Source organism: Lolium perenne, chromosome 4 (genome assembly GCF_019359855.2).
Source record: "Lolium perenne isolate Kyuss_39 chromosome 4, Kyuss_2.0, whole genome shotgun sequence".
Classification (NCBI taxonomy): Eukaryota; Viridiplantae; Streptophyta; class Magnoliopsida; order Poales; family Poaceae; genus Lolium; species Lolium perenne.
In genome coordinates this window covers 339,641,780-339,664,522 of record NC_067247.2, presented here as the reverse complement: position 1 = coordinate 339,664,522, position 22,743 = coordinate 339,641,780, and the positions used below count along the sequence as shown (strand labels likewise).

The following is a 22,743-nucleotide window of genomic DNA, read 5'->3' as shown; positions in this document are numbered from 1 at the left end:
TGTTTTTGGTTTCAGAAATCCTAGTAAGGAAATATTCTCGGAATTGGACGAAATCAACGCCCAGGGGCCTATTTTTCCACGAAGCTTCCAGAAGTCCGAAGACGAAACGAAGAGGGGCCACGAGGCAGCCAGAGCATAGGGCGGCGCGGCCCCGCCTCGGCCGCGCGGCCCTATGGTCTGGGCCCTCGCGCCGCCTCTTGACCTACCCTTCCGCCTACTTAAAGCCTCCGTGACGAACCCCCGCATCGAGAGCCACGATACGGAAAACCTTCCGGAGACGCCGCCAATGCCGATCCCATCTCGGGGGATCCAGAGATCGCCTCCGGCACCTGCCGGAGAGGGGAATCATCTCCCGGAGGACTCTACGCCGCCATGGTCGCCTCCGGTGTGATGTGTGAGTAGTCTACCCCTGGACTATGGGTCCATAGCAGTAGCTAGATGGTTGTCTTCTCCCCATTGTGCTATCATTGTCGGATCTTGTGAGCTGCCTAACATGATCAAGATCATCTATCTGTAATTCTATATGTTGCGTTTGTTGGGATCCGATGAATAGAGAATACTTGTTATGTTGATTATCAAAGTTATATCTATGTGTTGTTTATGATCTTGCATGCTCTCCGTTACTAGTAGATGCTCTAGCCAAGTAGATGCTTGTAACTCCAAGAGGGAGTATTTATGCTCGATAGTGGGTCCATGTCTCCGTGAATCTGGAGGGGTGACAAGAACCTCTAAGGTTATGGATGTGCTGTTGCCACTAGGGATAAAACATTGGTGCTATGTTCAAGGATGTAGTCACTAGTTACATTACGCGCAATACTTAATGCAATTGTCTGTTGTTAGCAACTTAATACTGGAGGGGGTTCGGATGATAACCTGAAGGTGGACTTTTTAGGCATAGATGCATGCTGGATGGCGGTCTATGTACTTTGTCGTAATGCCCAATTAAATCTCACTATAATCATCATGATATGTATGTGCATGGTCATGCCCTCTTTATTTGTCAATTGCCCAACTGTAATTTGTTCACCCAACATGCTATTTGTCTTATGGGAGAGACACCTCTAGTGAACTGTGGACCCCGGTCCAATTCTCTTTACTGAAATACAATCTACTGCAATACTGTTCTACTGTTTTCTGCAAACAATCATCTTCCACACAATACGGTTAATCCTTTGTTACTGCAAGCCGGTGAGATTGACAACCTCACTGTTTCGTTGGGGCAAAGTACTTTGGTTGTGTTGTGCAGGTTCCACGTTGGCGCCGGAATCCCTAGTGTTGCGCCGCACTACATCCCGCCGCCATCAACCTTCAACGTGCTTCTTGACTCCTACTGGTTCGATAAACCTTGGTTTCTTACTGAGGGAAACTTGCTGCTGTATGCATCACACCTTCCACTTGGGGTTCCCAACGAGCGTGTGCTTTACGCATCATCACTAACCTATAAAGAAGATGCCGAAGTGCCAGTTCCCGTTTTCTGCTGTTTTTGGTTCCAAAAAATTACTTCTGCGAATATTCTCAGAATTGCGCGAAACAAAAGGCCACGTCCCTATTTTTCCAGAAGCTTCACGGAGTCCGAATGAGAGACGAAGGGGCGCCACGAGCTGGCCACCTCATAGGGTGGCGCGGCCCCACCTTCTGCCGCGCCGCCAGGTGGGGTGTGCCCCTCGGGATTCCACCGATGCTGCCCCTTCACCTATATATTGCCCCAGATGCGAAAACCCTAACGAATCCAGTCATCTTCCACCAAGGGTTCCGCAGCGCCGCCGCCATCTACGGCAAGTTTCGGGGGACAGAATCTCTATTCTGGCACGCCGTCGGGACGGGGAATTACCCCCGGAGTCATCTCCATCGACACCACCGCCATCTTCATCGCCGCTGCTGACTCCCATGATGAGGAGAGAGTAGTTCTCCCCCGAGGCTGAGGGCTCTACCGGTAGCTATGTGGTTCATCTCTCTCTCCCATGGTGTGATCTTTATGTGATCATGAGCTTTGTAATCTAGTTGAATATGTAGATGTTACTCTTGTCTATTATGCACTCTAGAGGTTACTTTAATATGAACTCCGGAGTCACTCTCCACGGTGTGATGGTGACAGTGTGTGCATCGTGTGTGATTCCTTTATGACGTTGTGGAGCTTGTTTACTCCGGCTTGAGGTGTGCTTTTGCAGCCCTACACAATGAATGGTGTTTGTTATCCAACAAGAGAGTGTTTGAGAGTAGCATTTATTTATTAAATTATGTGATCATTGTTGAGAGTGTCCACTAGTGAAAGTATGATCCCTAGGCCTTGTTTCTAAGCATTGAAACACCATTTCCAACAAGTTCTGCTACATGTTCGCTTGCTGCCATTTTTATTTCAGATTGCAATTACTACTTATAATCATCCATATTACTTGTATTTCACTATCTCTTCGCCGAACTAGTGCACCTATACATCTGACAAGTGTATTAGGTGTGTTGGGGACACAAGAGACTTCTTGTATCTTAATTGCAGGGTTGCTTGAGAGGGATATCTCTGACCTCTACCTCCCTGAGTTCGATAAACCTTGGGTAATTCACTTAAGGGAAACTTGCTGCTGTTCTACGAACCTCTGCTCTTGGAGGCCCAACACTGTCTACAGGAATAGAAGCGTGCATAGACATCAAGCTATTTTCTGGCGCCGTTGCCGGGGAGGTAAGGTAAAAGGTACTCACATCCTCTGCCTACTAAGCTATTTTCTGGCGCCGGGTATGTGAGTGCTCGAAGCTATTTCCTTTAGATTCTGCAATTATATCTTTTTGTTTCTTGTTTTTATTTCACTAGTTAGGCTTAATGGAAAACAACAAAAAAATTAGAGATCTTTATGAAATTTATATTGAATTAGGACATGATGTGTTTGAAGAGAGAATTAAAAAATCCATGGAACATTGTTTGCAAAATAGTTGTAGCAATGTTTTTAGCATAAATTCTTTGAACACTATTATTTTTAATGCTATGGAAAAGTCTAAGCTTGGGGAAGCTGGTTGTGATATTTTTAGTCCCCCAAGTTTTGAGGAGAAAATTTTCTTTGATGATACTTTGCCTCCCATTTATGATGATTATAATGATAGTGGTATTTTGGTGCCACCTACTATGGAGGATAAAGTTTATTATGATTATACCATGCCTGCAATTTATGATGATTACAATGATGGTTGTGATAGTTTTACTCCCACTATTACTAATAAAATTGATTATGCTTATGTGGAGAGTAATGATACTTTTATGCATGTGGATCATGATAAGAATGCTTTATGTGATAGCTATATTGTTGAGTTTATTCATGATACCACTGATAATTATTTTGAGAGAGGAAAGTATGGGTATAGAAATCTTCATGTTACTAAATTTTTTCTCTTTATGATGAATGTTTTGAGCTTTCTCTTGATTTTCTTTTATTTGCCGGGTACTTTAAGACCTACTGGTCCTTATGAGAGAGGGAGACACGATTTCATATATCACAATAATATTAAGTCTCCTCTCCTTTTGTTGAAAATTTTGAAGTTGCACTTGCTTTGTCTTTCTATGATAGTAGCTTCATGCTTCAATAATTTGTTTTCTTACAAGATTCATTTGCATAGAAAGTGGGTTAGACTTAAATGTGTTTGGTATTTGCTTTTTGATGCTCTCTTATATTCAACTCTCATCTTTATGTGAGCATCATAAAAATCACTATGCCTAGCTAAAAGGCGTTAAAGAAAAGCGCTTATGGGAGACAACCCATCGTTTTCATTTTCTGTTATTTTTGCTTTTCTTTTTGTTTTGAGTCAAGGTGCTTGTTACTTCTGTAGAAATACCTTTGTATCTTTATTTTCTTGCATTGTTGTGCCAAGTAAAGTCTTTGATAGAAAGTTGATACTAGATTTGGATTTCTGCGCAGAAACAGATTTTTAGCTATCACGGTTTTGAGTTTTTCTCTCTGTAGAAAAATCTACAAATCCTGAAAAAATTCATGAGTAATCCTCAGATATGTACGCAACTTTCATTCAGCTGGAGCTTTTCCATCTGAGCATGTTAAGTGCCTCGAAAAAATCGTCTTTACGGACTGTTCTGTTTTGACAGATTCTGCCTTTTATTTCGCATTGCCTCTTTTACTGTGTTTGAGTGGATTTCTTTGCTCCATTAAATTTCAGTAGCCTTGGGTAATGTCCAGAAGTGTTGGGAATGATTTTGTCCTTGCTGAACATGTGAATTTTTGATTATGCACTAACCCTCTAATGAGATTGCTTTGAGTTTGGTGTGAAGGAAGTTTTCAAGGATCAAGAGAGGAGGATGATATAATATGATCAAGAAGAGTGAAAAGTCTAAGCTTGGGGATGCGGTTCATCCCTGCATATTTCAAGAAGACTCAAGCGTCTAAGCTTGGGGATGCCCAAGGCATCCCCTTCTTCATCGACAATTTATCAGGTCATCTCTAGTGAAACTATATTTTAATTCCGTCACATATTATGCACTTTACTTGGAGCGTCTGTGTGCTTTTATTTTCGTTTTGTTATTTTCATTCTCTGAATAAATCGGATCCTAGCATGCTTGTGTGGGAGAGAGACACGCTCTGCTTTTTCATTTGAACACTTGTGTTCTTCGTTTTACTTTAATATTCATGGCGAAAGCTGAAAGCCTCAGCACTTATTGTTTATGTTTATGGCGAAAGATGAAAGCCTCAGCATTGATTGTTATTTGGTTGGAAATAGAAAATGCTTCATGTGGTAGTTGGTATATTGTCTTGGATAATTTGATACTTGCTAATTGTTTTGAGCTCTCAAGTAGATCATGTTTAAGCTCTTGCATCATGTAGTTTAAACCTATTAGTGGAGAACTACCGTAGAGCTTGTTGAAATTTGGTTTGCATGATTGTCCTCTCTAAGGTCTAGATATTTTTCTGGTAAAAGTGTTTGAGTAACAAGGAAGACAGTGTAGAGTCTTATAATGCTTGCAATATGTTTTTATGTAAGTCTTGCTGTACTGGTTTATACTTGTGTTTGCTTCAAACAACCTTGCTAGACAAAGCCTTGTACTGAGAGGGAATGCTTCTCGTGCATCCAAAACCTTGAGCCAAAACCTATGCCATTTGTGTCCACCATAACTACCTACTATGTGGTATTTTTCTGCCATTCCAAGTAAATACTTCATGTGCTACCTTTAAACAATTCAAAACTTTATTACTCCTTATTTGTGTCAATGTTTTATAGCTCATGAGGAAGTATGTGGTGTTTTATCTTTCAATCTTGTTGGGCAGACTTTCACCAATGGACTAGTGGCATATACATCCGCTTATCCAATAATTTTGCAAAAGGAGCTAGCAACGGGTGCCCAGCCCCAATTAATTAACTTTCATTAATAATTCTCTTCACATGTTTTGCCCTGATTTATCAGTAAGCAACTTAATTTTGCAATAGACACTCCTCCATGGTATGTGAAATGTTGGAAGGCACCCGAGGATTCGTTTAGCCATGGCTTGTGAAAGCAAAAGGTTGGGAGGAGTGTCATCTATAAATAGAACTAAAATACATGTGTAAACAAAAGAGAAGAGGGATGATCTACCTTGTTGGTAGAGATAACGTTCTTCATGGGAGCCTCTCTTTGAAAGTCTGTTTGAGAAGGGGGTTAGAGTGCCCACTACCATTCGTTGACAACAACAAACACCTCTCAAAACTTTATTTTTATGCTCTCTTTGTGATTTCAAAACTTGAAAAGCTCTAGCACATGATTTAATCCCTGCTTCCCTCTGCGAAGGGCCTTTCTTTTACTCTATGTTGAGTCAGTTTACCTACTTCTTTCTATCTTAGAAGCAAACACTTGTGTCAACTGTGTGCATTGATTCTTACATGCTTGCTTATTGCACTCATCATATTACTTTGTGTTGACAATTATCCATGAGATAACATGTTAAAAGTTGAAAGCAATTGCTGAAACTTAAATCTTCCTTTGTGTTGCTTCAAAACCTTTTATTAAGAATCTATTGCTTTATGAGTTAACTCTTATGCAAGACTTTTTGATGCTTGTCTTGAAAGTACTACTCATGAAAAGTTTTTGCTATAATTCAGTTGTTTAGTCATTATCCTTTTGTTAGCAAACTATAGACCATTGCTTTGAGTCACTTCATTCATCTCATATGCTTCACAATAGTATTGAACAAGATTATGTTGGTAGCATGTCACTTCAGAAATTATTCTTTTTATCGTTTACCTACTCGAGGGCAAGTAGGAACTAAGCTTGGGGATGCTTGATACGTCTCCAACGTATCTATAATTTCTGATGTTCCATGCTTATATTATACCAAGTGCCAGTTCCTGTTTTCTGCTGTTTTTGGTTCCAGAAAATTACTTCTGCGAATATTCTTGGAATTGCGCGAAACAAAAGGCCACGTCCCTATTTTTCCAGAAGCTTCACGGAGTCCGAAGGAGAGACGAAGGGGGGCCACGAGCTGGCCACCTCATAGGGTGGCGCGACCCCACCTTCTGCCGCGCCGCCACGTGGGGTGGGCCCCTCGGGACTCCACCGACGCTGCCCCTTCGCCTATATATTGCCCCAGATGCGAAAACCCTAAAGAATCCAGTCATACTCCACCAAGGGTTCCGCAGCGCCGCCGCCATCGACGACAAGTTTCGGGGGACAGAATCTCTGTTCCGGCACGCCGCCGGGACGGGGAATTGCCCCCGGAGTCATCTCCATCGACACCACCGCCATCTTCATCGCCGCTGCTGACTCCCATGATGAGGAGGGAGTAGTTCTCCCCCGAGGCTGAGGGCTCTACCGGTAGCTATGTGGTTCATCTCTCTCTCTCCCATGGTGTGATCTTTATGTGATCATGAGCTTTGTAATCTAGTTGAATATGTAGATGTTACTCTTGTCTATTATGCACTCTAGAGGTTACTTTAATATGAACTCCGGAGTCACTCTCCATGGTGTGATGGTGACAGTGTGTGCATCGTGTGTGATTCCTTTATGACATTGTGGAGCTTGTTTACTCCGGCTTGAGGTGTGCTTTTGCAGCCCTACACAATGAATGGTGTTTGTTATCCAACAACAGAGTGTTTGAGAGTAGCATTTATTTATTCAATTATGTGATCATTGTTGAGAGTGTCCACTAGTGAAAGTATGATCCCTAGGCCTTGTTTCTAAGCATTGAAACACCGTTTCCAACAAGTTCTGCTACATGTTCGCTTGCTGCCATTTTTATTTCAGATTGCAATTACTACTTATAATCATCCATATTACTTGTATTTCACTATCTCTTCGCCGAACTAGTGCACCTATACATCTGACAAGTGTATTAGGTGTATTGGGGACACAAGAGACTTCTTGTATCTTAATTGCAGGGTTGCTTGAGAGGGATATCTTTGACCTCTGCCTCCCTGAGTTCGATAAACCTTGGGTGATTCACTTAAGGGAAACTTGCTGCTGTTCTACGAACCTCTGCTCTTGGAGGCCCAACACTGTCTACAGGAATAGAAGCGTGCGTAGACATCAGCAACCTATGTGAGTTTAAGCCCAAGTTGGTGGCAGATCACTAGGGAGTGTTGTAACGGCCCCGGGTAGTACCCCCTATTAGATTTGTTGTGTTTTTCTTTTGTGCATCATCATGACATCATGCATCATATAATCCATGGTTTTTACAAAATAAAAATTATTTTGAAACCCTAATTATTTTGTTTTTCCCTCTCATATGGTTTAATAAACCCCCTATCCTCTTTCATTTAACAAACCCTAACATCAAAGCAAGTACAAATATTATTTTAATTATTTTGTTTCTCTTATCCCCCTCTATGTTTGAATTCAGTTGAATTTAAACCTCAGTTGAAAAGCAGTTTTCAAATCAGCAAAGAAAAGGAAAAGGATTTTAAAAATAAAACCCTAAAACCTCTGGGCCAGTTCTTCCCTCTCTCCCATAGTAGCCCGGCCCGAGCCAGGCCATGTTGTTCTCCCTTTCCAGCCCATCTCCACCCAGCAGTGAGCCCACCTCTTTTCTTCCTCTGGCCTGAGGCCACCTCTTTCCAACCCGTAACGCTTCGCCCCTCCGTTTTTCCCTTGTCGTCTTCCCTGGACACGAGAGAGGCGTGAGCTCTCCCGTCACTGCACACCCGTGGCCACCACCGCATCTCACCTGCTCCCTCTCCCCTTTAATCCCCAACCCGAGACCCTGGAAACCCTAGCTGCCTTTCTCCCTCTTCCTCGTGCCGCCATCCCCCCTCTTTCTTTTCTCGGTAAGCTTCCGGGTGAGCACCCTCACACACCACCATGGCATCGATGACCCAGAGCCTCCCTTGACGTTCTGAGACCACGTCCTAAACCGCATCGTTCCCCTCTTTCTCCTTGTGCCCGGAATCGAACGGAGGATCCTCGTACGCGGCGCCCTCTTCTCTGACATCCTCCACGGCCGCCGACGAATTCCTCCGATTTCGACGAAACCATGCTTCCCTTGTGTCCGCCAGCTACAATTTGAGCTTCAGGGCACTAATACGTCCAAAACGTATCTACTTTCCCGAACACTTTTGCTATTGTTTTGCCTCTAATTTGTGTATTTTGGATACAACTAACACGGACTAACGCTGTTTTCAGCAGAACTGTTCTGGTGTCTCGTTTTTGTGCAGAAATCCAACTTTCAGGAAAATCCTCGGAATTTATGCGAAAGGTCTTATTTTTCCAAAAGATTGACGGAGCCAGAAGGGCAAGCCAGGTGGAGGCCCGAGGGCCCCACACACTAGGCCGGCGCGGCCCAGGAGGGGGGCGCGCGGCCCTAGCGTGTGGCCCCCTCGGCTGGCCTCCGACGCCCTCCTTTGGACTACTTAACGCCTTCGACCTAAAAACGCACGGGGAGAAGTCGAAGTCGCCAGAAACCTTCCAGTACGCCGCCACCATCGCGAAACTCCGTCTCGGGACCAGAAACTCCGTTCTGGCACCTCGCCGGGATGGGGAATTGGAGGAGATCATCGCCATCATCATCACCGACGCCTCTCCATCGACCATCCATGTTTCCCCCATCCATGTGTGAGTAATTCCCCCGCTGTAGGCTGAAGGGGATGGTAGGGATTGGATGAGATTGGTCATGTAATAGTCATAAGATTGTTAGGGCATGGTGCCTAGTATCCGTAGATGTTACTTTTATGATATTGTTGCAACTTGTTATGCTTAATGCTTGTCACTAGGGCCCGAGTGCCATGATCTCAGATCTGAACATGTTATTGATTCATGAAGATATTCGTTGTTTACGATCTTACCTGCAAGTTGTATACACATGTTGCTGTCCGGAACCCGAGGCCCCAAAGTGACAGAAATTGGGACAACCGGAGGGGAAGGCGGTGATGTGAGGATCACATGTGTTCACGGAGTGTTAATGCTTTGCTCCGGTACTCTATTAAAAGGAGTACCTTAATATCCAGTAGATTCCCTAGAGGCCCGGCTGCCACCGGCTGGTAGGACAAAAGATGTTGTGCAAGTTTCTCATTGCGAGCACGTACGACTAAATATGGAACACATGCCTATTGATTGATTAGTACTTGGATACCGTTTTATTATTATCTGCAAATGCCCTGCTTTGATTGTTACATGAGTTTCTCTCATCCATGCAACGCCCGTTCATCCATCCCTGTGCCTACAGTATTTTAATCATGATGTTTACTATAATCACTACTGCTGTCTTTGTTACTCTGCTGCTGTTATTTCACTACTGTTACTACTATAAAACTGTTACTACTGATAAACTCTTGTGAGCAAGTCTGTTTCCAGGTGCAGCTGAATTGACAACTCCGCTGTTAAGGCTTTCAAGTATTCTTTGTCTCCCCTTGTGTCGAATCAATAAATTGGGGTTTACTTCCTTCGAAGACTGTTGCGATCCCCTATACTTGTGGGTCATCAAGACTATTTTCTGGCGCCGTTGCCGGGGAGCATAGCTTTATTTGGAAGTTCACTTGGATTGATATTGTTCGCTGCAAATTCTCCATCATGGGTAAACCTCGCGATACTAAGGTCACCATATTACCATCCACTACAAGAAAAGGTACAAATCTGAGTACCTCTGCTGCTCTTGATTCACCAACTGTGATAGATAAACTTGTTTCACCACCACAAGCTTCACATGCTGGTACTTCTGCTGAATCTGAAAATTCCTCTTATAATTTTGATGATGCTTCTGCTGTGCTTGATAATGATGGTTCGTTAGGATCTTTTCTAGATGCTACAATTGCTAGGTCTAGACAAATTGAAAATACTGAAACTCCTAATGAAAATGCTGTTACACCTGTTAATTCACCTGAGTCTGTTGAATACTCTAGTGATGATCTTGATGAAGATTATGTGGAACTTGATGATGATTTTATTGAAAAATGCAATGCTACTACTGATGCAAGTAAAATTAAAAAGTTGCTTGCAGAACATACTGTTAGATATAAACTGTCTCCTGATCCTAAATTTGCCACATCTCCTATAAACATTAAGGATAAAGATTATGATTTTTCTCTTGATCTATCTCATATAGCTATTGTTGAGAAAACACCCTTTTGTGGTACTGAAAAAGAAAGTGTTGTAGAACACATGATTGAGCTATCTACTCTGAGTAGCTTGTTTTCTGATGATGTTAAGAAGCGTACTTACTTTGTTGCTAAAATCTTTCCATTCTCATTAAAGGATGACGCTAAAACTTGGTATAACAGTTTGCCACCTGATTCTATTAATAGTCCAAAAGAATTGCTTGATATTTTCTTCCGGAAATACTTTCCTGCTAGTGCTCAACATATTGCTTTGCAGAGAATTTATAATTTTGACCAGGAAGATGGAGAGAAATTGCCTGAGGCTTGGGCGAGATTTTGCTCTCTTATTAGAGCTCGGCCTGAACATGATTTGGAAAAGCATGATTTACTTGATATATTTTATAGTGGACTAACCATTGAGTCTAGGGCATACCTGGATAGTTGTGCTGGTTGTGTTTTCAGAAAAGAACTCTGCATTTAAGCTGAAGAATTATTGGCTAAAATAGGCCGGAATCATGATGATTGGTCTACACCTGAACCAACCCCGACACCGATACTGAAGAAGAGGGGTATGATTAAATTAAATGATGAAGATATGAGGGAAGCTAAGAAGTCTCTTAAGGAGAAGGGTATTAAACCTGAAGATGTGAAGAATTTACCTCCTATAGAAGATTTATGTAAGATAACTCCCCCTTCATCCATGGTTGAGGTACACTCTCTTGAACGCTTTACTAGGGAAGATATTCCATATTCAAAACCTCCTGCTCAATGCTTAGATGAGTTTGATAATTATATTGTTAAGCAAGAAAATTTTAATATGAGAGTAGAGAATCATTTAATGGAAAACTCTCGAGCTATTAGTGAATTGCATGGTATTGTGGAGAGAACCTCCAATGATGTTAAGATGCTTGTTAAACACTTTCATATGGTTCAAACTCAAATTGATCAACTCACTAAAGTGCAAAATGACTTGTTAAAAAATAATTCTAAAGAAAAACACGCTTATGAAGTAACAACTAGAGGCGGTGTTTCTACTCAGGATCCTCTATATCCTGAAGGGCATCCCAAAAGAGTTGAACAAGATTCTCAATGAACTGAAACTAGTGCTCCATCTAAGAAAAAGAAAAAGAAACATAAAACTGTTGTAGAATCCTCTGAGCCTGTTAATGATCCTAATAGTATTTCCATTTCTGATGCTGAAACTGAAAGTGGTAATGAACATGATAAAGATAACGATAAGAATGATGCTTCTGATAAAGAAGAGGTTGGAGATGAACCTGAAAAGCATGTTAAAAATAAAAAGTATACTAAAGAAGATTTTATTGCTAAGAAACATGGTAATGAAAGAGAACCTTGGGTTCAAAAGCAAATGCCTTTTCCTGCTAAGAAACTAAAATCAAAGGAAGAAGAACACTATAATAAATTTTGTGATTGGATGAAACCTTTATTTTCCTGCAAATCCCTTTGACTGATGCTATTAAATTGTCTCCTTATTCAAAGTATATGAAAGATATTGTCTCTAACAAAAGGAAAATTCCTAATGAGGAGATTTCCACTATGCTTGCTAATTATTCTTTCAATGGTAAGGTTCCAAAGAAGCTTGGCGACCCAGGTATACCGACTATTCCTTGTTCTATTAAGAATAATTATGTTAGAACTGCTCTATGTGATTTGGGAGCGGGTGTTAGTGTTATGCCTTTCTTTCTCTATAAGAGACTTTATTTAGATATGTTGATACCAACTGATATATCTTTGCAAATGGCTGATAAATCTACTGCTATTCCTGTTGGTATATGTGAGGATGTTCCTGTTCAAGTTACTAATAACTGCTTGATATTAACTGATTTTGTTGTGTTAGAAATGCCTGAAGATGATAATATGTCTATTATTCTTGGGAGACCTTTTCTTAACACCGCAGGGGCTGTTATTAATTGCAATAAAGGAAAAGTTACTTTCAATGTTGATGACAAGGAGCATACAGTTTATTTTCCCAAGAGGATTGAGAAAGCATGTGGAGTTAATACAATTTCTAATGTGAGAACTATCAAAGTGGGAACCAGTGATTGTCCTATATATGAGCCTGAACAAGGATATCAAAATATTATGATTGGATCAATGTCAATACAATTCAAGGTAACATGATTGATTTGAGGTTTAATTCTTCTTATGTTATGTAAAATTTATTTGGTGGCAAGACTTGATCACCCTTGTTAACAAATTCATTTTATATGCATAGAAGAGCTAAACAACATTTCTTTCTTCCTCCACTTGATCTACTTGCTGTAGCACTTTTGTTTTGCAAAGTTCTTTAGTTAATTAGAGATTTCAAAATCTTTTTCTGCCTAGTAATAATAAATTTAACACCCAGAAATGTGCATTTTTCAAAGTTTTCAAAAATTCGCAAAAATTATACCATTGGTCCTATTTTTCGACGAGGCACCTGGGAACACCTGGGGATGACCAGTGGGGCACCCCACAGGCCAGCGCGGCCAGCAAGGGGGGCGCGCCACCCTGTTGTGTGGGCCCTCCTTGCCCCATTTCTTCATCTCTTTCACTCATTGCACTCTCTCTCCCGAAAAAACTCGTACTCATTTTCTCTCACTCGCGTTTCTGCTCAAGAGCTCAAGATTTCTCGATCTCTTTGCTCAGCCCAGATTTATGTCTGAAATTTGGCACATCTGCTCTCCGGTATGTGACTCCTCCGATTATCCAAATAGAATTTTGTTTGGTTGAGCATATCTTGAATATTTTGCTGCTGTAGGTAACATGTTTAGTGAGCTTGCATGCCTGTTCTAAGTTGTAAGAATTAGTTTTGATGCATGTTTAGTACTCCAGCAAGTTCCTATGGTAGTTTCCCTCAATTATATGTCACCAAATCAAATTTTATAATGTTTGTTGAAAAATTTCAGAAAAGGAAGATGGATAACCACAACTTCGGAGAAGTGTTTGAAAGAGAGACAACCAGCACGGGGATGCCCTCAAGGTCATCCACCCAATTCAGGCAATCCTATAATGAGGACCTCATCGCACCAAGCTTCGCACCCGAAGAGGACAATGGAGTCCCTAACGCTTCATCCTTCCCATGTTATGACTTTTTGAGAAATGCAGGTTTGTTGGATGATTTCTTGACCCTCGTCGGTAAGGCAGGCTTAACCATCTACATGGGAGATGAGAGTGAGCAATACTACACGCTCACTAAAATCTTTGTGGAGAGCTTCAAGTTCAACAACAAGCACTTTCGCCCGACAGTTGCATTCAAGATCTATGGTAAACCTATTACTATGAAGTTGGAAGATTTTTGTGCTGCATTGGATATTGCCCCTGTAGGAACAGCAAAGAAGATTGAGGACAACCCCAAGGAATTGCTGGAGCTCTATCGAGGAATCACCAATGATGATTGTCGCACCATTCAGCGTGGCAAGATAAGAAACATTCAACTCCCCGCCATTAAGTATTTTGCTTATTACATTGCTACTAGCATTCTTGGTAGGGAGAACACTAGTAATATATCTAGCTATCATCTTGCTTTCTTAATTGCTGCACTCACTGGGGACACGCCTTATCATCTTGGTGCTCTTGTTGCTCGCCGCTTGTCTAACAAGGGACCTATATTTGGAGGAATTATTGCATCACACATTTTAGCATATCTAGAACTTCCTCTTGACCCTACTGATGTGAAATTAACTCCTATAAGGCTTGATATTGCTGCTATGAAGAGTCATCAATTTGTCACAACCGACTCTAGTTCAGATAATATTGTCTATAGAATGTTGTTTGCTAACGGGGAAGAGAGGGAAGTTCCATTGCCACAGCCAGATTTGTTCAGTGTTGACAGGAAACCATGGTCGCGCTCTAAGGAGGAGGTGGATGAGCAACTGAAGATACAAGGCTTCCACCAGCAGCACGACTCCGAGGACGCCGAGCCCTCCTACGACTACACCGTCACTTATCCGGGTGCTTCTTCCAGCACATACCCGGAATATGATCCATCTTCGTCGTACTACGGAGGTGCTACTTCATGGGCACCATGGGATTGATCTCCACTTAGGCCAAAAGCCTAAGCTTGGGAGGAGGTATACCGGCATCACTCATTCTTTGCATATTATGGTTGCCGGATACTTGTATATACTTGTTTAGCTTCTTGAAGTGGTTTTCTAATAAGAGGAAGATGATATTTGGGGAAGTGCTGCCTGCAAACAGATTCTGGGCTGTTACTAAAAAAATTAGTGCGCACAACCAGAACGTTATTTTGAGTTGCAAATTTTTGTGCATGTTCCCCAGGTTGTTACCTAACTTTAATTAGTTGAACACTTTTCGAACTGAGCAACGGAAGATTTTTGTAAAAATCGATTTCTGTACTGCTGTCAGGTTTTGGCAGATTTCTGCCACCCTGCTTTTCTGTGTTTCTTCTAGTTTTCATTCTCTTGTTTTTGTTTTGTTTCTTTCCTAAAACACAAAAAGACCAAAAATATTTCTGTCGTTTCTCTTTACCATTTGTTTACTTTGGTTTCTTGCTTTCATTTTACTTTATTTGTTATCGTTGGTTTGCTATAAGAAAACCCAAAAAGATTTTGCTTTGTTTGCTTGTTTCCTTTTGTTCTTGTTTCTAATTCGAAAACACCAAAAATATTTGCTGTTATTCTTTGGTTTTGTAAAGTTCATTATGGAGTTCAATGGTTTTCGGTGGCTGGAGCGTGCTTCCATTCCATATTATTCAAGCTACACAAGTGAAAAGGCAATAATGACGATCTACAACAATCTGACTGTGGTGAGAGGCTGGTATGAACTCTATTTGTTTTCATTTTTGTACATATACTCATCCATGTGAGCGTGCTTAGTTGGTTCATGTGAGGTATATGTCATTTACGAAAGCCTAGTAGTTCATGGTCTCTCATGTTTAGTTCCAATTTATTAATATGAGTAGCATGTCATAAATATTTGCTTGCATTGCTTTATTCATAGATAGATATGACATTGTGGTATCATCCTCTGAATAATCCACTTGAATCAACTTGGCACATGCTCACGCATGTATATGACTGAACAAAAGTCAATTAAGCCTCGATGATTTATTTTGCCTCAGAGTTCTTGTATCACTTTTATGCCTCTGTTAATTTATTTTGCCGCAAGCATGATTATGACAGTTACTGCTCTCTTGATTGTCGCTTCCCAGTCTATTGCTAGCCTTCACTTGTACTGAGCGGGAACGCTGCTCGTGCTTCCAAACCCCTGAAAACTAAGTTATTCCAAAGTGTCCACCATAAATACCTATGCATGGCATTTCAAACCATTCCAAGTAAATTCTCATGTGCTACCTTTAAAACCTTCGAAATGCTTCACAATTTGTGTTAATGTTTTATAGCTCATGAGGAAGTATGTGGTTTTTATCTTTCGATCTTGTCATTTACTCCGGACGGACTTTCACCAATGGACTAGTGGCACGTCCGCTTATCCAATAACTTTGCAAAAAGAGCTGGCAACGGGGTTCCCAGCCCCAATTAACTAACTTTCATAAATTTAAAAATAGACACTCCTCTATGGTATGTGATTGTTGGTCGGCACCCGAGGATTCGGTTAGCCATGGCTTGAGAAAGCAAAGGTGGGGAGGAGTGTCATCTAAATAAAACTTAAATAAAAAGGCACTCCTTCATGGTATGAGATTGTTGGTCGGCACCCGAGGATTCGGTTAGCCATGGTTTGTGAAAGCAAGGTTGGAAGGAGTGCCACCCAAAAATAAAATTTCATGGGAGCCGCTCTTGGAAGTCCGGTTGATGAGGTAGTTAGAGTACCCATTACCATTCGTTGACAACAACAAACACCTCTCAAAATCATTTTACTTCTGTCTTTAGAAAAATGCAAAGCTCTAGCACATGTTAATCCCTGCTTTCCTCTGCGAAGGGTCAATCTTTTACTTTTACATTGAGTCTCCATCCTTTCTTTGAGCACTTTCTTGAGAGCACAACTGTCATTCTTAGTGTAATATGCTTGTCCCAAAATGTGATTAATTGTGGTATAACTTTGATGCTTTTATCTTTGATAAATCTCCACTTCCATTCTTTCCATGAACCTCAAAGGTGCCCAAGCATTTATGTTTTGCTGTACAAATACGGGCAAGCGAGATACCACTTTATCATATCCTTTTATGAACATTGCAATCCTGCTGATAGACATGATTCATGATGCTCATTATTAATTTGTTGGTACCTTTTCCATGATTGACATAGCTATTAGATGATTTTATTTGCATGTATCTTAGTATGAATTGCTTAAGTACTTACCATATCATGAGAATATTTACATCATATGAACAAATATGTTCGTGAAAGTTCTTTTATCGCACTCAGTAGTTAACTGAATTGCTTGAGGACAAGCAATAAGCTAAGCTTGGGGGGAGTTGATACGTCCAAAACGTATCTACTTTCCCGAACACTTTTGCTATTGTTTTGCCTCTAATTTGTGTATTTTGGATACAACTAACACGGACTAACGCTGTTTTCAGCAGAACTGTTCTGGTGTCTCGTTTTTGTGCAGAAATCCAACTTTCAGGAAAATCCTCGGAATTTATGCGAAAGGTCTTATTTTTCCAAAAGATTGACGGAGCCAGAAGGGCAAGCCAGGTGGAGGCCCGAGGGCCCCACACACTAGGCCGGCGCGGCCCAGGAGGGGGGCGCGCGGCCCTAGCGTGTGGCCCCCTCGGCTGGCCTCCGACGCCCTCCTTTGGACTACTTAACGCCTTCGACCTAAAAACGCACGGGGAGAAGTCGAAGTCGCCAGAAACCATCCAGTACGCCGCCACCATCGCGAAACTCCGTCTCGGGACCAGAAACTCCGTTCTGGCACCTCGTCGGGACGGGGAATTGGAGGAGATCATCGCCATCATCATCACCGACGCCTCTCCATCGACCAGCCATGTTTTCCCCATCCATGTGTGAGTAATTCCCCCGCTGTAGGCTGAAGGGGATGGTAGGGATTGGATGAGATTGGTCATGTAATAGTCATAAGATTGTTAGGGCATGGTGCCTAGTATCCGTAGATGTTACTTTTATGATATTGTTGCAACTTGTTATGCTTAATGCTTGTCACTAGGGCCCGAGTGCCATGATCTCAGATCTGAACATGTTATTGATTCATGAAGATATTCGTTGTTTACAATCTTACCTGCAAGTTGTATACACATGTTGCTGTCCGGAACCCGAGGCCCCAAAGTGACAGAAATTGGGACAACCGGAGGGGAAGGCGGTGATGTGAGGATCACATGTGTTCACGGAGTGTTAATGCTTTGCTCCGGTACTCTATTAAAAGGAGTACCTTAATATCCAGTAGATTCCCTAGAGGCCCGGCTGCCACCGGCTGGTAGGACAAAAGATGTTGTGCAAGTTTCTCATTGCGAGCACGTACGACTAAATATGGAACATATGCCTATTGATTGATTAGTACTTGGATACCGTTTTATTATTATCTGCAAATGCCCTGCTTTGATTGTTACATGAGTTTCTCTCATCCATGCAACGCCCGTTCATCCATCCCTGTGCCTATAGTATTTTAATCCTACTGTTTACTATAATCACTACTGCTATCTTTGTTACTCTGCTGCTGTTATTTCACTACTGTTACTACCATAAAACTGTTACTACTGATAAACTCTTGCGAGCAAGTCTGTTTCCAGGTGCAGCTGAATTGACAACTCCGCTGTTAAGGCTTTCAAGTATTCTTTGTCTCCCCTTGTGTCGAATCAATAAATTGGGTTTTACTTCCCTCGAAGACTGTTGCGATCCCCTATACTTGTGGGTCATCAGGCACCATGGCGCACCCACTGGACACCTTCCCCCTCTCTTTCTTTTGTTTTCTTCCACTTCATGTGGTACCGATTCCGGGGCGTCACAAGTGGCAATAGGTGGGAAGTTTAGTCCCGCATGGAAAGTTGGGAGGAAGTTAGACCACATATAAGGTGGGTTGTTCCACCACTAGTAAGTGTGTGAGAAAAGGAGTGGTACACGCATGCTCCTCCTCCTCCTCGCTCGACTCGACACGACACGTCACGACGCGCCACGCTCGTAGTGAGTGGATTGAGACTTGAGCCGAGACTTTCCTTTCTTTTTGTAGTTCAGGAAAACGAACAGAGTACTAGACGGACGCGTCACAGTTAGTCGGTTCAGGTCGCTCCCGGACCATGGGTCATCTGTAACCGACTCGAAACGTGCGTGCGACGTGGGTGTGGCCCATGCTGCCTAGGATTTCCTGATCCTATATAATCTCTTGCCCGGCTACCGAAGAAACACATCTGATACACGAGTTAGGGTTTTGCCACATCCCTCTGCTTGCACCACCATCGTAGTGTACTCCATCCCGCTCACCGGCGTGCACCGGCGCACGGGAGAGCAGGTCTCCGGAACCGCTCGCCTTCGTGATCCTATACATGAGAGGGCGAATAAGGTTTTTGGGAAGCGCTTTGTGCGACTGCTCAAGCTCTTCATCGCTGGTCGTCTTCCGTCTAAGTCGTGCGGTGCTGCCTACCGTCGTCTTCAACACCGTCTACTTCGACCCGTCGTCAACAACGCTGTCATCAACAACATTACTGATGCATCGGCGACTACTATACCACCACCACCACCAGAGCGGTACGTGCGGCATATCTCAATCTGGTTAGCGATGGATGTTGTATTGTTTACCCTACTACTATTCATGTTGATTAATGCATCTAGTATGTTTGAGTTTCACATGTTAGTAGTTTTCGTTGTCATGCTTAATATTCTGGAATTAATCATGAAAATTGTGCATAATTATCCAACACTCCCCACTCCCAGATATAAGTGTAACAGTTACCCCACTTCTAAGTCCCAAGTCCTCACTGCACGGCTGTCGTACTCCAAAATGTTGAACCACTAATCCTAGATCGTGATCCCAAATCCGCATTGATTAGGCTCGCCCAAATCCCAAAATCATATGGAAGAAGACTACAGCTTGGCCAAGTCTTTCTTGAATGTTCACTACAGGAATGGCGCTCTACGCTGACGGTCCCGAGCCCTCGGCATAGCCCTATACGCCGATGGTGGCCGTCGTCTATGGACCCTCGGCGTATAGGGCTACACCGAGGGCTGCATCCCATGTACAAATCGCTTTTCATGTCGTTCTTCTTCCTATTCTTTGATCACGCTATGTTTCTATCAGATCCACCGCGCAGAAGTTGCACATCCGCCATGATGTACTCGCTCCGTGCAACCCGCCGCCAAATGAAGAGATGCTCAAAGACATCGGTGGAGGATGAAGCCTATTCACCATCTACAACCAAGATTTGAACTAAACTGCAATTAGTTTAGGCTGGGAGAACAAAGAGGGTATGAATCCCTCTTCTAATTAGTGTACTATCTTAAGATTAGTACAGACGAGCACTAATCAGCAAAAGTGTAAGAATTTTATTTTTGAAATGTTAATGAAAAATTATATCTTAATAAAATGGAATTACTATCAGAATGAGCTTGATTATGGACTATTGAATGTGAATAATTTAGATGCCGTAAAATATCTACAAAGACTGCACAATTACATGCCGCACTTATATGTATCACAACAGTAAATTTTGTGATGTCTATTAGTGTACCGATGCGTTTCAATTTAGGTGCCACGTACGAGAGCATGCGGCGGATCGATATGCCGCACGAGGAGAAAAAAGCGATGGCGCAACACTGTCACCAACGTAGTTATCCTAACGGCTTTTATTTGTCGAGCCAACTCGAGCATGGCGATTAGACACTTCATCGACGTTTAATTTAGAGACTTGTAATTTTAATCTCCTAAAATAGGTTTTATCGCTTTGGGCTTACATTGTTTATTACTTTTATTTTTGATAGGAATGAGGTAGAGAAAGCTACTACATTAATTTTTGTATATAAATAACAAGAACTTAATTTGACATTCGTGGCGACTCAAACCTGGCTAGCTAGGTTGTACACCTATTTTCCAAACCAACTAAGAGAGGCTCACTTCTTTTTCATTTTGTTATTGCTGCTTGTAGGTAGTAGCAAATTTAACTGACAGACCGCCCCATCCTGATGAGTAAAAGAAACACTAACTTAAGGCGGATTTAAAATTAGGTCTTAACAAAATATCAACCGCGGAAAACTCGCCGGTAGGTATTTGGCTCCGCTATAATTTGCGCATTACTCTCAGATTAGCATCTAGTAACTGCTTGACAATATCTCATTGAACATGCTTTCGCCGTCTCTGTCGCATCTCTTTCTCGTCGATTCGACGGATCGATCGATCGGTTCACAGCCTCCAACGGTTTCTACAACCTAAAAAAAGAGTCCTACAAAATCTGGACTACCAAAACTAACCATAGAAAAGAAATTGCTAAATCCAAGCTAAACCCCTAGCTCTAGCTGGTCTAGTTACGGTCGCTACCGAGTCAATCACACCTCTCTGGGGTCCACGAAGATGGACAGCCCAGGTGCTGACTTGGCCCAATCCCAGCCGTCGGTGCTGCCTCGCAGCTGCTTCATGCACCACAGATCCTCCGGGCACGACAAGCTTCGCCAGTGCGGCAACCGGAGGCGGAGCGGGTCGAGGGCGGCCACCTCTACTGCCACGGCTGCCGCCCTGCCGCGCGCCATGTTCACGAACGTCGCGAACAGCGCCTCCGCGGCCACCGGTGCGTCGGCGCCCTCGCCGCCTAGGCCGTACGCGAACCAGCCGGCGAACGAGCGGAAGAAGTCAGGGACTGACGGCACGCGCATCCACTTGGCCGCGCGGTCCAGCGCCCTGCTCGCGGCCGCTGCGGCTCGGCGGAGGAGCGACGCGCCGCGCATCTCCAGGCGGAACACGCCGCCGCAGTCCCACAGGCTCGCCACCGCCCACGACGCGGGCGGCGACGCCAGGAATTGCTCGACCCCGTGCCACTGGTACCCGTGGTCAACGACGGCGAGGAAGGTGCCCAGGGAGAGCTTGTTTCCGAGGACGGCGCTGATGTCGTCCGGGAAGAACTCGACATGCGCGAACCGGCGGCGGTACAGCAGCTCGGCCTCGCGCGCGTCCAGGGGGAAAATTCTGGCGCGGCGCGGCGCCCGGAGGCGGTGCGCGTGCACGGGGTGCACGAGGAGCGACGGCGTCCGGAACTTGGAGTAGCCGCACCGCGCCGTGAAGAGGCGGACCGACGGCTCGTTGGACTTGTCCGTGGCCATGTAGGCGTACTCGGCGCCCATGAGCGAGAACCATCGCTCGAGGTGCCGCACCAGGCTCAGCGCGATGCCCTTCCTCCTGCATGCACCGATCGATCACGCGTCTCCATTAGTTTCTTGGGCACGCCGGCACGCGCCGATTCAATGCTACAGTGCACGCGCGTAGGCGCGCAATTGTCACGGACGAGGAAAAGATGGATTGAATTGTTACCTGTGGGAAGGCGAGACGCGGAGGCCGAGAATGTAGCCGACGCTGGCGAGGGCTGGGGCGCCTGGGCAGCTCTTGCCGGTGGCGACGGACTTGACCGTGCCGCGGATGACGCCGACGATCCGCCGCCCGCCAGGGACAGACGTTTCAGCTACCTTCCATGTCCAAATCAAAACAGTTCAGTGATTAAAGCAACCCACTACCAGCAGCAGGAGAAATCAAACGATCCAAATCAGCTCGCTGCTTGCTCTTCGCGACGGGTAACTGTAAGCAGCGAGCGGCACGGCCGTTGCATCTCTCCACCGATTGATGCGGCAGTACATAGGAACACAGGTCCACAGTATACACCTACCAGCATGACGAACGCCGGCGAGTGTCGAATGCGGGCAAGGGGGTCGCCGAGCAGGTCGGCGTGGAGGGACATCCCGCCGGGCTGGCCGAGCTCGCACTCTCCGTCGACGGCCTCGGTGCCGGCGCGGTCCGACGGGTCATACTCCCGGATCTCCACCTTGCCGTCTCCCATGAGGCCTCGCTGGATGGTAACCGTATCCCTACTGCTCCTAGTGTACCTGGTTGCACTAGCTCTGTGCTCCCGGGGCCGGGAAGGAGGAGAAAGTGGGCGGCCATGGCGGTTAGCGCGCCTATATATAAACGGCCAAAACATACGCCTAGCTAAGGGACCTGTTTGTAAATACAAATAATCAAATCCCTTGAACTTCGCCTCCTCGCACCAGAATTGAAGCGACCCAGGATTCTTTCTTTTTGACATAAAGCTTTCGAGGAATTCAGGGGTTAAAAGCTATAACTCACGCCCAGACCGTTCGATCTCTCCTGAATCACGTGTGGGGCAGCTCCACGTACAGAAAAAGGTCGTGC

General features: G+C 43.9%; 1 protein-coding gene across 1 annotated transcript; it reads right to left on the bottom strand.

Moving 5' to 3' along the window:
* Positions 1 to 20,653: 20,653 nt before the first annotated feature.
* Positions 20,654 to 22,497, bottom strand: LOC127296609 (probable N-acetyltransferase HLS1-like). The gene is made up of 3 exons (XM_051326767.2): positions 22,220 to 22,497; positions 21,871 to 22,022; positions 20,654 to 21,738 (listed from the first exon to the last, which is right to left on the bottom strand). The coding sequence occupies exons 1-3, from the start codon at positions 22,388 to 22,390 to the stop codon at positions 20,895 to 20,897; spliced, it is 1,167 nt and encodes a 388-aa protein (XP_051182727.1). The 5' UTR covers positions 22,391 to 22,497; the 3' UTR covers positions 20,654 to 20,894.
* Between the last annotated feature and the right edge of the window lie 246 nt (positions 22,498 to 22,743).